This window comes from Eublepharis macularius, chromosome 11 (assembly GCF_028583425.1).
Source record: "Eublepharis macularius isolate TG4126 chromosome 11, MPM_Emac_v1.0, whole genome shotgun sequence".
In the NCBI taxonomy this organism is placed as follows: domain Eukaryota; kingdom Metazoa; phylum Chordata; class Lepidosauria; order Squamata; family Eublepharidae; genus Eublepharis; species Eublepharis macularius.
In genome coordinates, this window is record NC_072800.1 from 77,842,070 (window position 1) to 77,859,781 (window position 17,712).

General features: G+C 42.5%; 1 protein-coding gene across 3 annotated transcripts in view; it reads right to left on the minus strand.

The window, feature by feature from the left end:
• PFKP (phosphofructokinase, platelet) overlaps positions 1 to 17,712 on the minus strand; it is a 75,588-nt gene that overhangs the window by 42,779 nt on the left and 15,097 nt on the right. For all 3 annotated transcript variants that reach the window (XM_054991896.1, XM_054991895.1, XM_054991897.1), the window contains exons 3-4: positions 6,373 to 6,450; positions 1,328 to 1,517 (exon numbers count right to left, since the gene is read on the minus strand). In XM_054991896.1, coding sequence (XP_054847871.1) covers positions 1,328 to 1,517; positions 6,373 to 6,450 — 268 coding nt within the window. The remainder of the gene's footprint in view (positions 1 to 1,327; positions 1,518 to 6,372; positions 6,451 to 17,712) is intronic.

Sequence of the window (17,712 nt, forward strand, 5' to 3'; positions counted from 1 at the left end):
TTATATTGTGATTCTTCAGAAAAAAGATTAGTATTGTCCCTCACCTCATTATAAGGCAGTATGGACCACATGATTATATATGACAGGAATGAGGCCTCAGGCCTAACAATACTATTTGTTCCCATTGCAGCAGCAGTTGTTTACGGCCAAAGTAGACATTACCTTTGACCCAAATCAGTTCTCCTGACCCGACTGTGTTCTTTTACAGATAGGTGTGGCATAGGGGAACTAACGCTCCCAAGGACACCAGGGCCTGAGTCAGCTCAGGAATATGGCACAGGGAGGAGGAGGGGCTTCAGCCTGGTCTCCTGAGCAGAAACTGCTGCAGAGGGGAGGTCATCATTGCCCCACTGTGGGGCTCCACTTGCTGCAGTCAGCGCACAAGAAGCCCCACAAGTCAGGGGTAATATCTAGTTTGGCCCTTAGATAAAAGTCTGTAGGAGCCACTTTGGCAGCTTGTGAGGGGAAGGGCAGGACTTGAATGATGACTACAGCTATTTGGATAAAAGGGGAGACAGCCCTCCAGAAAGCCAGTTTGGTGTAATGGTTAAGAGCAGTAGGATTCTAATCTGGAAAGCTAGGTTTGATTCCCCGTTCCTTCACTTGAAGCCAGCTGGGTGACCTTGGGTCAGTCACAGCTCTCTCACAGCTCTCTCAGTCCCACCCTCCTCACAGGGTGATTGTCATGAGGATAATAATAACACACTTTGTGAACCACTCTGAGTGGACATTAAGTTGTCTTGAAGGGCAGTATATAAATTGAATGTTGTTTTTATTATCATCATCATCTCGGCCTTATTTCTAGCTGGCATGTCCATGTCATGTGCCTGGAACAGGGCTCTATCAGTGCTCTACACAGTGGTGCACAGGCACTCTGGGTTTTAGAACACTGAGGTGATTACCACAGCCCTCTGATCAGGCCTATATACCAGGGTATGGCTGGGCACACAGGATGCTGAAGCGAACACAGGTCTGGGTGGTTTGATCAGTGATTAAATGGGTGATCTCCCCAGAATCCTATGCAAGTCACTTTGAGTTCCATAATGAAAGAAAGGACAGAGAAATGTCATAAGATATCTCAAAGCAATCCATAATTCATATTAGATGCATAGGGAAAATAGCAGAGAGATATTACCATGTTTCCATGAAGAGTCTGTTGGGACTTCTTCCAAAATGGAGCACTGAGCTAGATAAAGCTCTGCCAGCTTCTTTTGACTGAATAATTTAATTTCCCCTTTTTCAAATCATGTAATAGCCTGGACTACTTGTTCTAGTGACAATCCTGTTTCAATGGAACTCTTTGCACAGGCTGAGCTGCAAAACTTACCATTCTTTGCCAGTTCATCTAACAGTCCACTCCATTCCTCACGAAAGAGATTAGCACCGGTTAAGCTTCCATCCCCACCAATCACGCAGAGGTTAGTAATCCCGCACTTCACCAGGTTGCGGGCTGCCCTCAAACGGCCTTCCCGGGTCCGAAAATCTTTGCAGCGTGCACTGCCAATCACTGTCCCTCCCTGCAAGGGAAAAGAATATGATTCCATTTCATTTTGGGTGCTATAGATCATTAATATTTATTTTATACTTTAATTTTTTTCCTGCTTTTTTCCCATGCTGTGAGACTCATGAAGCCTGTGGAAAAAAACCCTTCCTGCTCCCTTCACCCGAAGGACCAGAAGTCTACAGGTGAGTCACCATGTAATGGAAACATGTGGCTTAGCGGGAAAACTTGCATAGATTGGTTATAGACTACAGTCTTTATGTTCCCTATCCCTTTGTAAGCAGCTTGCTAAAATATAAGATGTTAACTGAAGCGATACACGAGAGCATCATCTTCCTTATCTGTGAAGCTGAGAACACTTTCACCCATCATATTTCCTGCATGACTCGGTGATGATAAATCACCCAGTTCATTCTAGTGACAATTCATGGGTATTGCTGATTTGACATACCCTCACTGTGGAAGCAGTGTGATCATTTTCTACAGGGAACATTTCATTTCAGATCTATTAAACAAGAATATGGTTTTGAGCCATGGAACAGGCAGCAGTTTGAATCACTGCCAAGTCACGCTGGTCTGATGATGACAGTATTTTCCTCTGTTGGAGGATCAGGGGCTTGCCAGTACTTATCTGTAAGGATTGGCTAAAGAACCAAACAAGGGAGTAGCATATACGAAGTTAATTTACGACCATGTGGCCAGTACTGAAATACATAATGGCTTTATATATAACAGATGGGTAAATAATCAACAGGTCTAACACATACATTGCTACTAAAGAGCTACTAACATCTTGCACAAGTATACTGTTGCCAAGAAGCCTCCATTTTGGTTTGTCTTCCTTCCCTTATCTTGACATGAGACCAGTTTCTTTTGCCCCTTTCATTCACTGGTGAGTAAACAATTTTTGCCACATTACCACAACAAAGACACAAGAGCCAGCAGAGTAAAGTACCTCATTCCACTACACTTATAGACGAAATCATCCTAGAGGGAAGCCAGTGTCTGTCTGTTAGACCATTAATCAAAGTCTCCCCATGATTAGTCAGTTTGCCTTGAGTCATAGAAGATCCTGCCATAGTAGCATTCTGTCACAGAAAGAACTTAACACACATTTGCATTCCCCGCAAATAGAAGTCTGCCTCAATAGTGTTATAGGGTGCTTTAGAACGGTCCACCAAAGCCATGTAGCCAATCAAGAATGCCCTCAAATAACTCTCTCTCCACCTCTTTGTTCATTTGCTTGGAAATATTTCCAGGACCCTAAACAACCCCTCCACCCTTTTGACCAGTCAATGCTTGTATCTAACTTATTCCCATTACCCACTTCTCTCTTTCCAAAGCTGACAGAAAAATAATCTTTCATTTTTTCCTCAGGCTTTTTGCCCTGTCCCTGGGGCCAAATCTGTAACCAACTGAGCTTTTAACTACCCAGATCTACTCCTCTGTTATGAGCGGGGAAGTCTTGGTTCTGGATGCCAGTCATACATCTCTGCCGCTGCTCTCCTTGGGATTACTTTGAATTATTTGCTTTCTGGAGGCTTAGACCTCTGCCTGGACCTGCATAACCCCACATTTACCATCAACCATTTTGGCCTCCTGCCTCCCCTCATGAGTGGACCACTTTGCACAGTGCTTGGAATTGTTTACACCTAATGGCCTTTCTGATGTTAGGTAGATACAGAACGTATGGTCTTATTTTGACTGCTTGACTTTGCAGTCTTGACTGCTTGAATTTGTGTGATTTCCCTCAGTGTTTCTCATTTTCCTCTCTCTGGATTCTCAGTTATTCTTTTCAAATGTGGAGGCACCTCACCACATCGAAAATCCTATTGCCATTTCTGTGGGTCGGGAGCAGAGCCTATACTGGCAACTCTTTGGAGTGAGAGGCAGCAGAAGATGGGATTTCTTCGTTATGCTCAGGCTGTTTTAATGTGGGTTTGGGCTCAAACAATGAACCATAATCTAAAATATTTCTTTCTTTTTTTAATTCTTTTTATTAACTACATTAACTAACGATACAAAGGAAAGGAAGGGGAACAAGGGAAGGAAAAAAAAAACCAACAACATGTAACAACACTACACTACACAAAATGCTTTCCCTTCAACTGCCATTATTAAAAACAAAATTAAAGCTTTGTAAAATATTGATGGAGTGGTTGACCTTACGAAATACAAATTACAATTCAAATTAAGTCTTCCTCCCCCTCCTGGGCCCCGGACGCAGTTCTCTCTGAGCAACTGCAGCCGCAGTGCTCGTTTCCTCCCCCTCCCCCTCAGACTTCGCCTTTTCTTCTTGCTTGGTGTCTTGCTGAAATTCCGGATTTTTGTCCTCAAAATCCCTTAGTTGATCTTCTGATATTATCTTGCAAGCTTGATCTTTGTAACTGAACCAGATATCTTCCGGAAATAACCATTTGTACTTTATTCCACGTTCCCTCAGAAGAGCTGCGAGCTTTTTATACTTAAATCTTCTTTTCCGAACTAAAAATGGGACATCTTTCAGTATCTTGACTTTATTGCCCAAAAAGTCCAGATCCGCATTGTATGAGTTGTATAGGATAGTGTCCCGGAGCCTTTTAGATGAAAGATCGATAATGATCTTGCGAAGCAGCTGACGCTTCATTGCATATTTTGAAGAAGCCCGACGGACTTCCAAAATGGCGCTTTTAACCTCTTCTTTAGTTGCCTTCGCGGGTGTCACCAATAATTCCGAGACCAGACCCCATAAATCCTCATTTTCCTCCTCTTTCACATTCTGGAGCTGCAAAATTGTCTGTGTTCGTTCCACTTGTAGCCCGATCAGCTGGTTCTCCACCAGCTTTAACTCTTTATTCGTAGCCCTCACGAGTGACGCACTTTCCCGAGCAGACTTCTCTGCCCCCCCCCCGCTGCTTCCTTAATGGTTTTCACTTCGCTCTCAATTAAGCCCACCCTTAGATCTGTTTCATTCAGCTTGTCAACAAAGGGTTTTATGGCTTCGATGACCGATCTTTTCACCAATTCCTCGAGCGACTCCGCTTTCCCCTGCAGGGCAGCCGAGATTGACTTGCCCAAAGCGGGACTCTGTTTTTTCGCTGCCATTTTAGGGGGGGGGGGACCGCCAGCCGAATTCTGAAACTCAGCGAGAGGGAAGAACAAGCCTTCTTAGCTTCAGATCCCACCACTCCTTCGCGTATGCTTGTAATAACAGAAGGGATTCGCTTACTTACAGGCTTCTGCCTAGTTCTGCTCTTTGCCGTTTTCCATGGCCCGGCAGCACTCGAGGCGCCGCGCACGTCTGCCGGCCTCCATAGGGACAAACGGGCAATTTACCCCCCGCATTGATTTTCAGGGGGCTCTTCCCGCAGCGTCCCGGACCCTGCCTCCCTCACTGGGAGTCCTGGGGGCTAATCTTCGCATATCAGCCGCCCGGTCAGGGTGCTCGGACGCTTCCTCCCGGACCTGCGGAGAGGAGCGTCCGACATGGCCGAGAAAACGAAACCGAATGCATAATCTAAAATATTTCAAATAGCTGATAGGCTTTCATTTCAAATTTCTGCAATGCATGTCCTATTGTATTTTTTACTGAATGTCCCAACTGGTGATCCTATTTGACTTCAGTCTCAGTGAGAAAATTAGACTATAAATAATATACTGCTCTGAGCCTATCTGTGGGGAGGGCAGGGTATAAATCGAATAAAATAAATAAATAAATAATATACGTATCTACATACATTGGAAAATGGGCCACAATCAGTGACATGCATCTAGTGTATGTCTATCCCTGACTACACACAGCAACATACCACAAGCATTACTGCAGGACTGTAACATTTCTCCTGAGAGGAATTATTTGGATCTGAGATTTGCCTTCCTTATGTTATTGCACTACAGTTTCCCTTTACTTTTTTTTTTTAAGCTGGTATTGGTATTGGTATTCCCTTCCACCACACCCTTAGCAAACACAGTGAAACTGGAAATCAGGAAATCAGGAAGTAAAACCAAGTCAGCTGCGTCTTATGAAAGTCAGTTGGATGAGTCTGACATGCAGTTAGGAAGCAGCAATCCCTTGGGCTCAATTTTTAATCATACCGGTGTCCATGACAGAAGTTCTGTCACCTGTTGTGTGAAGCAATGAAATGTTTTCCTATAGCAACCCATAACACTGATGAGAGAGAGAAGGGTTATGTAAATTGCTTTACTGAAAAAGTGTTAATGATTGATTATACAATCTTAATCCCTCTTCTTTGAGGCAGGAAAAGGAACCAAAGCCGCAACCACAGTTTGCTCTTGGAACTATGACAATTTGCCATGGAGCTAAGCTCTTTTGATTCCAAAATATCTCTTGGCACTGCTGTGCTCTTACGTGATGCAGGTCACAGCAGGCAGGGAATGGCCAGAGGAATGCAGAGGAGAGGCACAGAATTTGCCTCCAACAACAGGAACCCGTTCAAACCAATAGTAAGAGAGTCTTTAAATCAAACAGGCAATAGAGGAATGGTTTGTTGTGACTTTTATTAAAGGATGGGAGGTGGGGGATGAAAGCAAAAAGGAAGCACCAAAGCTCTGCCAGTTTGTCTGCCACCACGAGTGCAACTGCTACTCCGCTGCTTTTTGTGTGCAGTGAATTTCTCCAGTTCAGAAGAAAATAAGCAGTCCTGGCTAATGATGCAGCAGATTACACGAGCATAGGAAATGCCAGATAGTAGCAGAAAACTGGAATCCAAAATATACATATCTGGGACTTTCTTTCAAGTCAGAACACTGAGGCACAGAGCTACACATTTTCCTTACTTACTCTGATTTTAATCCTTCAGCTTTCAGGGCTTACTTAATAACAATAAATAAATAAATGCTGGTCTAAAAATTCTCCTTGATTTGTTTCTTACCACTTGGAGGATGCTTGAAACGCTTTCCCATGACACTTCAGCAATGTTGTCACCTCCATCAACCATACCTTGGTATCCCTATGGCAAGAGAGAAACATTTGAAAAGCCTGCCATGCAAACATAAACACTTATGAAATGTAAAATTAAATACAAGATTAAAATGGACTGGTAAGAATGCTAAATTCATATTCATATAAGGCCAGCAGGTAAAGCTTGGTCTTCTTGCCTATAAGCTGCAGGTCAGATTTAGAATGCAGTCCTTTTGCTTCCATGATCCGCCAATTCACTGTTATTTAGGCTTAATTTAAGATAATCATATACACTGTATTTTGGTAGTGGACAGTAATAGACATGAGCTGAAGAAACCTCGGTCCAAAACCTCTATTTAGTTAAGCATTATATCATGCATCGTTATAAAGAAATGAATTTAGGGTTTTTTCAGGTTGTTTTTGTGCTTTACAGTAAGCTCCATGGTATGCAATCACACATAATACCAAACTACGTCATTAGAAAGGCTCAGGTTTGCACACTCTCTTGCCTCACTGGTGCCTCAGAAGTTGATTTAGTTCTATAACATACCATACTTTGTTAATTTCATCCAAATTACAATTGATCTCTCTCTCTCTCTCTCTCTCCAAATCAGGATTAAAGTATGTTAGGGAATATCCTTGCTCTTATCACAATAAGCCATGATTACTTATTACATGTGAATGCAGCTCATATAATAAAACTTTTTTATACACCAGTCCTATGTATGCTTACTTGGAAGTAAGTTTCACTTAGTAGCACAGGGGTTACTCCCAGCTGAGCATGCATTAGGCATATTTTATCAATACAGTAGAGTTTCAACTTCTTGCATTTAATGCTGTTCAACCTTTTAGTTACACTATTTTTAAAAAGAACTTCCTGTGAATCTCTCTAAGTGATAGGATTAAGTGGCAGGTGTTTGCAGAATAGAGTACCATTATCTATACAAGGGTAACAATTTCCCCTTCATTTCAATAATTGTGTAAACACTAGTGAGAATTTGTCTTGCAAAAAAGTTCGGCTCGTTTCAGTAAGCTTCTTGTTCACAATCCATTTGACTTTGATATGTTTGTTTGCCACCCTGCATTTTAATCTCTTGTAGGGCTACAAAGAGTAAATAAGGATAGTATTTTGAATACTAATGGAATAATCTGACTACACTAGACTATTTTCATATGTCTCTTATATGTTTGGCATATTGTACGATAACTTTCTGGTTCTATAAAATGATTCTATAAAATAATTCTAGTGTATTTTCTTTGAGCGTCTATCAGCAATGAATTGGCCTTGGGCAATTTACAGTATTGCAAGGAGAAAATGGGGTAATTCCATTGCCCACCTTGGAGGAAGATATGGATACAAACATATAATAGACTGGCAATCAAGCCCATTGTGAGAACAATGGGCTTGGGAGCAGTGTGGCCCTGTGGTGGGCTTCTCCCACTGAGGCCACTGCATGGCGGCCTTCTCCATTGCTGCAGGGGCCTCCAAAGGGGAGGGCCGCACTATGAAGGCCTTGGGAGGGCTGGGATGCCGCACCATGCCTCCGTGCCACTGCAGGGCCTTGGGAGGGGCGCCACGCTGTACTGGGCCACCCTGCCACCTCTGTGGCTTCTCTGTCACCATGTTCCTGACAACTCACTGTGCTTGCTCCAGGATAAAAAGTGAATCATCGGCAACACGGCTTGCCTTTTATATATTAGAGATACTTTTAACTTTGGCCATCTTGTAGGAAATAAAAAATAATAGTCATCTGACTTCCAGCAGTAACTTAAACAATGATAGCTGGCAATCTGCATGTGCCTTTGACTACGGGTGAAGGTTTCTGAGGTCAACTAGAGGTACATGCTTAAGCCTGCACATTGACGATCATCTGCTGTTTGAGTTCTGGTCAAACAGACTCTACTCAAACGCATCTCTTCATCAGACAATTTGTGCATTTCTTTTCAATTTAAACCTAACCCTCCACAAGCCTTATTTAAATATGACACAGAAGGGGTAGAGGAATCGATCCATGTGACTCTGCCTGGGCCTAGCATCACATATAAACTGGGCCAGTACAATTGCAGTCCTGCTATGTGTAAAATATCAGTATGCCAAGGCTACTGACCTCTTGGTGTGCTAATGTTGCACATGTGGTGGATGCAGACAAGTGATGCTGAGAGGCATGTGCAAGTTCTTCTGTTTAAAATCAGACCTTAGCAAGAAGCATTTAAGCATGGAAACAGTCAATCCCCTTGGCCAATACAGTACGGTAACTGCGGATGGCTGAAATTCTCATTGTGGACTTGAAATTTCCATGAATTCTTGCTCATACAGGTTAATATGTTTATAGTACTCAGGAAACAATTAGAAGAAATTTCCATGAATCCTTGTTTGTACAGATTAATATTTTTATAGTACCCAAGAAATTATTGAAAGAGCAACATAAAAGTGGATTTTTATGACCAATAAGAATCTTTTGTAAGAAAAATAATACGCATTAAACATTTCAGTCTTGGTTAGATGCATTTTCCTACATTCCCCCACCCCAGCACATGTGGCGAAAGGATTTTAAGTTTTTTTTTCTTTCCTGCTCAGGACACCATACGAATATACCAGCTTTTATAATAATACCTTCCATTTAACAGACCTGTCTAGTTTAAAGAAAAGCCCTATCGTCTCCGGTTTGCTTAATGCATTCAAAGGGATGACTCTTCATGAGCAGATGTGGGACTTCCTAAAGCTACACACCATAGTCACTGCTTGTCAGGTCAGTTTCCTTCTGAGTTTTTGGCGGAGACTTGGAGAAGTCTGATTGTGCTGTCTTGAAAAAGCATTGCGCAATCCTAACAGTTCAACGTCACACTTTGAATATTAGCAAAAGCCCACCTGAGTAACCCTTGAATTGCCTGTAGAAATAGGCTAATTTCAAATGTTTTCTAAAGAGCAGAATACACATGCATGGAGTGGCTAGACTGCAGCCACACAAGCTCCTCATCCACCCTGTTTATATTTATTTTATATATTTAAAATATTTACATACCACAATTCTGTTACACACTCCTTTGAAATAATGTCCAGGTGACAGTCTACACATATACAAGTGTAAGTATTTTTGTTTTTTCACACATGGCTGGATATAGGGATCCCAGCACATGGAGAAAGTGATGCATGCATAACCTGCGTATGCACAGGTGCTACAGAGTCATTCAATTTAATGTGCATATGTCAAACTGTGCATATGTCAGGGACAAAATTTGCTGCCTCCATCCTACACCCCATGCATTTTCATTCTAATCTATATCACTCACTGGAATGTCTGAAAAGGGCTGTGTTTTAATTGTAAAACATCAAGAAAGGAGAAAATGGGCAGCAACTGATGTAATGATGATTTTATTTGTCCCCAAATCCATACCAGACTTAACAAAAGGTATGCTGCAGGACATGTGGACACTTGGTTTAGGTAGCTTGAGCTTTTATGTAAATATTAAAAATCCCAACCATGCTTTTCCATGTAATTTCTTCACTGACAGTTATTAGAACAGCCATTGCTTCTCTTTACTGTTAGACAGTTTGTGGTTTCACTGTATTTTTGAGAGGGCACTTGTTATAAAAGGAAACTGTCCACAAACCTTAGGTAAGTTATAAAAGCCTCCTCCTGGAACAATTCAGGAAGAGGAACAGTTTCATCCTTCTTTGCCCTGCCAATCAGTAGAAGCCTACCACCACCCACTCACTGTCCTACCCCCCAACCTTAAACGACTTCTCACTCACAACCATGAATCGGCCAGCAGAGTCACCAGCACAGGTACCAGGCCCTGCAACAGACCCAGATGCCAGCTCTGCCCCTATATCTACCCAGGGAATACAATTACAGGACCCAATGGCATCAACTATACTGTCTCTGGCTCTTACAGCTGCTCATCCTCCAATCTGATATATGCCCTCATGTGCCAACAATGTCCATCTACTCTGTACATTGGGCAAACCGACCAACCTCTGCACAAAAGAATAAATGGACACAAATCTGACATTAAAAATGGCAACATCCAGAAACCAGTGGGAGAACACTTCAATCTACCAGGACATTCCATCAAGTACTTAAAGGTCACTGTAGTTCAACAGAAACCTTTCAAAAACAAAATCCAATGGGAGGCTGCTGAACTGGAATTCATATGCAAATTTGACTCTGTCAAGCTGGGACTGAATAGGGACTATGAATGGTTATCACATTACCACAGGTAACAGATTTCCTTTACAGAGGTGGGGTCTGGGGGAGCTCAGTGGCACCTGGCGTGGGCTTTCGGGAACCACAGATCTCTTTGTCAGATGCATCTGGCAGGGAGAGCTGTGGTTATCGAAGGCCCATACTGCATTGGAATTGGATGGTCTAGCTGTTTGGCTTCTACAAACTAACAGGGCAAACTCCTTTGAAGCCAACTGATACACACACTAAAAGGAGATGTTTACATATACTAGCAAAGGAATGTTTTGATTGCTCCCTCCCCCTCCCCCCCTAATTGCCTCTTCTCTCTCCTGCTCTTCTGTATTTGACCAGTCTCTGTATCAGGCATCTGACGAACAGAACTTGATTCTTGAAAGCTTATGCTACAATCAAATTGGTTAGTCTTAAAGGTGCTACTGGACTCTTTTTGATTGTCCTACCAAAGACTGCAGCAGGACATAACCAGGTGTCACACAGAGGTTAAGACACAGAACTATGAATCAGGATGAATCAATTTCTATCTCACCTTTACATGGAACTCACTGAGTGTCTTTAGGCAAGCCACTCTCAGGTTCCCTTCTCCATTTGCAATATGGGAATAATAATACTTATCTAGTTTACAGGGCTATCGTAAGATTGAGGAGGGAAGGTAGCACGGTATAGCCCAGTCTCATCAGATCTCAGAAGCTAAGCAGGGTCAAAACTTGGAAGGGCGACCACCAAGGAAGACTCTGCAGAGGAGGGCAATGGCAAACCACCTCTGCTTCTCACTTGCCTTGAAAGCCTCTTGTGCGGGCCGCCATAAGGTGGGTGTGACTTGATGGCACTCATGTACATACATAATGTAAGATGACGACAAGGTAATGCATGTGAAGCACTCTGAACACCCTAACACACTACAAATGGCCTCCAAAGTAAATGTGCTCTCAGCCTTATCTGTTAAAATTTTCCCAAACAGATAAAACAGACTAAATACCTCTAAGCACTGATAGTATTTTTCACCTGCATTGGGCTAAAAAAAAGTTCCATACATATCATAAAAATTATGTTGTTAATGAGCAATGAGAAACTTTTACACACACCAGTTCCCAAATTATTCTTTGAATGTACTTCAGACATTTGCAAAATGTGACTTTGACCATTAAGTGTGCAGAGAAGAGCTAATTTCTGGTGGTAGATGGATACACGGAGCTGTCTTATATCAAAGCCAACCAACTGATCTGACTAGCCTTACAGCATCAATGTGGACTGGCTTTTGCTCTACAAACAGAGGTCTCTTCCAAACCTTGTACATAAATCTTTTCAATAAAAACCCTAAGGAAATGAGTGTAGATCACCATACATTCAAAGCATTTAAGAATGTAAGTACAGCCTGTTGGATCAGACCTGTGGTCCATCTATTCCAGCTCCCTCTTTTACATAGTGGACAGCCAGTTGCACTAGAGGTCCAAACAGACCCAGCATAGAAGCCGAGGACCTCTCCTGCTGCCACCTCCCAGCATCAGTATTTAGGGGTCTACTGCCTCTGTAGATGGAGGCTTCCTTCAGTTACCATGACTAATAGCCACTGATGGACTTCTCCTCCATGAACCCATCTAATGTACAGAAAAAATGGTTCTATGCATAGGATATCAGGTCCAGTATGGCACAAGCTAAAAGATTGTTGCTTACTCTTTAAGCAATGCAACTATTCATTGCTGGTTTCTAAAGCAAGCCTTTTCATAATAGACTGTACTTCTGACTGCGGTATTATAATTAAACTTCAGAATGTTTTGGGGTTCACAGAAGTAAAGGTATGGCACAAAAATGGCAAGCACATCAACTATTAGTGCAAAATTTGATACCCAATGCTCTTGACATTTTTGTGGCATGCATGTTAAACCAGTCATTGGCACTGTTATGTACCACTGTAGATAGGGAGCAAATCACCATCCTTGATAATGCCACTGTTTGCCTGTTTGTTTTGTTAATAATAATGATGATATTTTTAACTATATATATATATATGGGAAATTGATTGTAATTTATATGGGAAATAGTTTGTAATTTATTCTTCAGGTCATTAAGTGCTTACGTGATTAGAGATGGGCATGATCTCCATTATGATAAAAAAAAACACGATAATGGCAATCTCCCAATCATGACTTGGTGGATCGTTGTCTTCCACGGCAAACGATCCAGCAGTCGGGAGAGGGCTGGACCAGGGCGATCATGATAGGACCAGGAGGCTAGACATTCAGGTGCCAACAATCTATTCCCCTGGCAACGGAGGCAGGAGAATGCCTGAGCTCTGTCTGAAACTTGATAATATTTCCCCTAGTGAGGAAAAGCAAACAGTTGTGAGTGAAAAGGTGGCTTCCTGAGAAAAATATAAGCAAAGTGATTGGGAGAGGAATGGGTTAAGAGAGAGAGAAAACTTTGAGTGCGGCTATCAGCAGAAGCTGTTTTGCGCTCCTCCTGAGTTCATTCAGTGCGTTGAAAGAGTTAAGAAGAGATCTCTTCTCAGTGTTAACTCTTTCAAAAAACCCTTGCTTTGAGAGCAGCTATCAAGCTGTTTTGCGCTCCTCTCCTGACTGAGTTTGTTCAGTGCGTTGAAAGAGTTAACTGAAAAGAGATATCTCTCTCCTCCTGGCTTCTCAGACCAGTACCTGCTTTTTGCAAGAAGCTGGTATGTGATTTGATGTTTCATTTGTGTTTTTCCTATTTAAAAAAACATAGGATCCGCGAGGATCCATGTGGATCCTGGTTTTATTTTCTTCCTGTTTAAAATATGCTTTTGGAAGACTGGCTGCTTGCTTTTAAAATTAGGTGGGATGGAGGATTCTATCCCTGCTTTTTTTTAAAAAAAGCTGGCTGAAACTTGTTGACGGGGTGTCTCTCTCTCTCTCTCTATTCGGAGAGGCAGGGACAGGTTAGGCCGAATCCACACTACCGTTGTTCTTGCGGCAGTTTTTCACTTCTGCAGCGCCATTCCTTCATCTGTTCACATGCATCGTCTCCAAAGCCGTCATTAATTCGCCATGGCGTCGCCACAGCCCATTGCACTTTCGCCGCGGGTTATCTTTTGATGAATAACTGCCCTCCGTTGAATTCCGAGCCTCTCTTGACCCGCCTCCCAATTAAGGAGTAATTCTCCGCCTTTGTCCCCACCCCTTTTTTTAAAAAATAAGAGTACCGTGTCGATATGGCGACATCTCATCATATTAATCTCATTTTAAAAAAACGGGCAGACCTCAAATATCAGAGGAACAATTTCATATGTTAATTCAATTTATATATTGGGGGGGGCATCCACATGATACTGAAATCATGGCTCATGTTACGCCCCGACACGGACTGTGCCGACAAGTTAGGCACAGATTTCAATTTTCCAAAGACAAAATGAAGCTCTGCTGTGGGATGCTGCTGTAGGAGATCGTGACTGCTCACCCATTCCCGGATGATTTCAACCAGCATGCAGGCTGTGATGTTCCAAGCGCTCATCGTAAGTGTCTCGGGTGATTTTTTAAAATATATTATCTTAATGGTGTCGTTGTACCATTGAACCAGGATGCTTACTTGTCGATATAGCGTCAATTTGTCCTTTTTTTTAAAAAAAAAAAACCGCGGAGCCGTTCGGGTTTTTCCCGCCCCTTTACCCGTCTTTTTGAAAGGGGATGTGATCAACGGATTGCGCAGGAGAAGCGCTATTCAAAGGGTAATGTGGACAAACAAGCGAAGAATGCGCAATAACAGATGGAGCAATCATTGCACAAGAAAAGCGGGAGCTAAGGTAGTGTGGAATCGGCCTTAAAAACTTTCCCCCCCTCTGCTCTAAGTGTGCGCGCGCGTGTGTGTGTGTGAGAAAACGTCCCCTCTCTGAGGGGAAGCGGCTCGTCGCCGGGTTAAAAACGTCTCCCCCCCCCGCTCTAAGTGCGTGCGTGTGTGCGAGAGAAAACATCCCCTCCCTGAGGGGAGGCGGCTCGTCGCCAGGTTAAAAACTTCCCCCCCCCATCTGCTCTAAGTGTGTGTGGGGGGGCGCCCCTCCGATCCCAGATCCCAGATCGGAAACAGGACTTGATAGGAGTGAATCGGTGATCTGGGGTCATCACCAGAGCAGATCAACGAACAGCTTGATCGGTATTATTTTTGGATTGTACCTATGTCTATATGTGATACAAAACACCTGAACTGGATCTCAAGATGAAATGTTACAATTCACCTTGATTATCAGGATAACCCTGATTTTTCTAGACCATGTCTATTTTAGTACTTTGATGCCAGTGTCTACCTGCACATGTGCTCTAAAGCTACCACTTGTGTCTCTAGAAGTCTAGAAATCTTCATGTGCAAACAAGATGCATCTTGAATCTTGTGCGTACGTTGCCTGCCAGCTAGCAAGAATAACTTGGGCCTGCCAAGTAACATATTCTAAGATAATATTACCTCAAAATGAGAACAACCCATTTTAAAATTATTTATCCAGGCCCAAGCTATAACTGTTGATTCTTTCTCAGCTGTCAAAAACAGCAAAGACACGGGCCTCACTTCCTCCTACTCCATCCCTCTTCAATAACTATCTATACAAAAAAGTTGCTAAATGTTTTTGAGTTAGTTATTCTACAGTAACCACAGCCATACCCAGAATAAACATTCTCTTAAGCATTCTTAACTTTCAACAGGCAAGCCACTGTGGATTGAACATATATAGCGTACAATAGTCTTCAGCCAATACCACCAACTGGGAGGCAATGAGACAGTGATCCTTTGTGTGAGAACAGAGACCCATGGCCATAAGGCTGTAGGATTTACAACCAGTCTCTCTCTACTATAATTCTCTCTCTCCCTTTTCTGTGAGTTTGGTTTTAAAAGTCTCTGTAAAATGGTTTTGTACTCCTTTCTGATAAACTGAGGTCTGACTCTCAAAAGCTTATGCTGGAATAAACTTGGTTAGGCTTTAAGGTACCACTGGACTTTTGTTTTCGTTTGCTGCAATAGGCTAATGGGGCTACCCCTCTGGAATGACCACAAGAGTGGACCTATTTTGATATGTAAAATGTGGTCTGACCCTCCTTTGGTTCTTCAATCCTAATTTCTTTCCTGTTTTATTGCAATAATTAAAAAATTTTGTACTAACCATTTAAAGGGTCCAGTGAAAACTAGATTATGCTGTACTACAAGTTCTTAAATGCATAAAACTCTTCTGTCATCCAAGGCTACCTTTAGATAAATGTCTGAATTCGGGAAGCCAGTCACATAAAGTTCAAAGGCAGGTCAGTCACGGAGGCAATTTATCCACAGCTGATTTGCCTTTTTTGCATTTCCTAAATTAGAACTAGTACAACTAGCGTGTTATCTCAGCTCTAAGAAGGTCAGCTGACAAACACTGGCAGATATGGGGGCTACTATTTCCCACAACCTCATGGTATAATTACTTTGCAGAACAACTAGCTCTCAGAGAGGAGGCGGGGTTGGGAGTGAATGAGAAAGCAGGAGAATGCAGAGGATGGGGAAACAAGAGTTCATCACTGAAACATGCCAGTGTGAACATTTCAGGATTGTTTAATTCCACTAGACTGCATTAAACAGAAATGACAAAATCTTACATATAATCCATCCATTAAATAAAATCATTTTTAACAAAAAAAGAATGCCATGTTTGTCTCTTTGCATTCATTAGCCAGAACAACAGAAAAACATGTTATGAAGTACACAGGTTAGGTATGGGCTCCCCCATCCTGTGTAATAGTCCCATGAAAATTGCATGTTCTACTGATTTCTGATACACCTAGTACCAAGTTTGGATCACAGCTGCAGAGTGAGTGGAAAAGAGATTTCAGCCCCCGACCCCCGTCCCCTCATGATAATTTTCTTGACCTGAGAAAGTCTGGGGATAACATGCAGCTAGCATTATAGAGCAGGTTAAGGGCTTGCAGTAGCAACCAAGCATGCCTTTTGTCAGTTGCAGTCGATTTGCCAACTCTCTCCTTAGACTCAGCCAACAAGACCATAGTAATCCATACCTCATGACTGGTCTACTATAACACACTATATACTGAACTACCCTTGAAGACAACTTGGAAACTGCAGCGAGATCAGAATACAGTAGCCTGATTATTGTCACAGCAGCCACAGTGGACGAGGACACACCTTGGCTACTTTAAAACAGTTTCAGTGGCTGCTAGTTCAATTCAAGGTGTGTGTACATCAGTGAAATGTACAATGCACCAGCACTGCATAATATTTATTTGTTTCATTTATATCCTGCCTTTCTCCCCAACTGGGACCTAAATCAGCTTACATCCTACTTCTCTCCTCTATTTTATCTTCACAACGATCTTGCAAGGAAAGTTTATATAAGAGAGTGTGACTGGCCCTAGATTATCCAGCGAATTTCCATGGCAGAGCTGGGATTTAAACCTGGGTCTCCCAGATCCTAGTCCAATACTCTTAATGATTACGCCACACCACAAGCCTGTATTAAATAGTGTTATAGTAGGCAAAACAACCGGAACCTTGCATTTATACTGTTTGTTTCAGCTGCTAAGCGGATCACTGAAAATACAAGGATTCCTACCTCAAAATGGGCAAAGAGTTCATATCAAGAATAAATATTTAGAGAATAGCTGTGCCAGAACCCCTTGCTGGTGAACAGGGGGTTAAGAAGCCCGTTGCCATGTTTTAGCTCAAGAATTCGGCAAGAAAGCCAACATTACCGGCCCTTCAGGCCTTGTTCTATTAATAAAAAGGGCTCTTTTTAATATAACATTAATCTGGACTGTTAGAGAGCAGTATTGGGGGGGGGGCATCAACTAAATCTGAGATGATGTTTTGCTGGTTTGTATTCCAGCACGGGAGGAAAAAATGAGAAAGTTTCTTCAAGACAAAGGAGCAACCTGCTTCCTTCTGCCAGGACAGATGAGAAAATACTTGTGAGTTAAAAGAGAAACTCTGAATACTGGCAGACTGGTGACTCACTGAATAAGCACTCAGTTAATTGCTGTAGAAATGCCACAAAGCAGCCGAGGAGAACAGTGCTCTTTTTGTTTGTATACTCTTGGGGTCCACAGCTCTTCAGCAGCTGAGCTGTAAGAGCAGACAGACATGGGCTTGCAAGGGACAGAGTC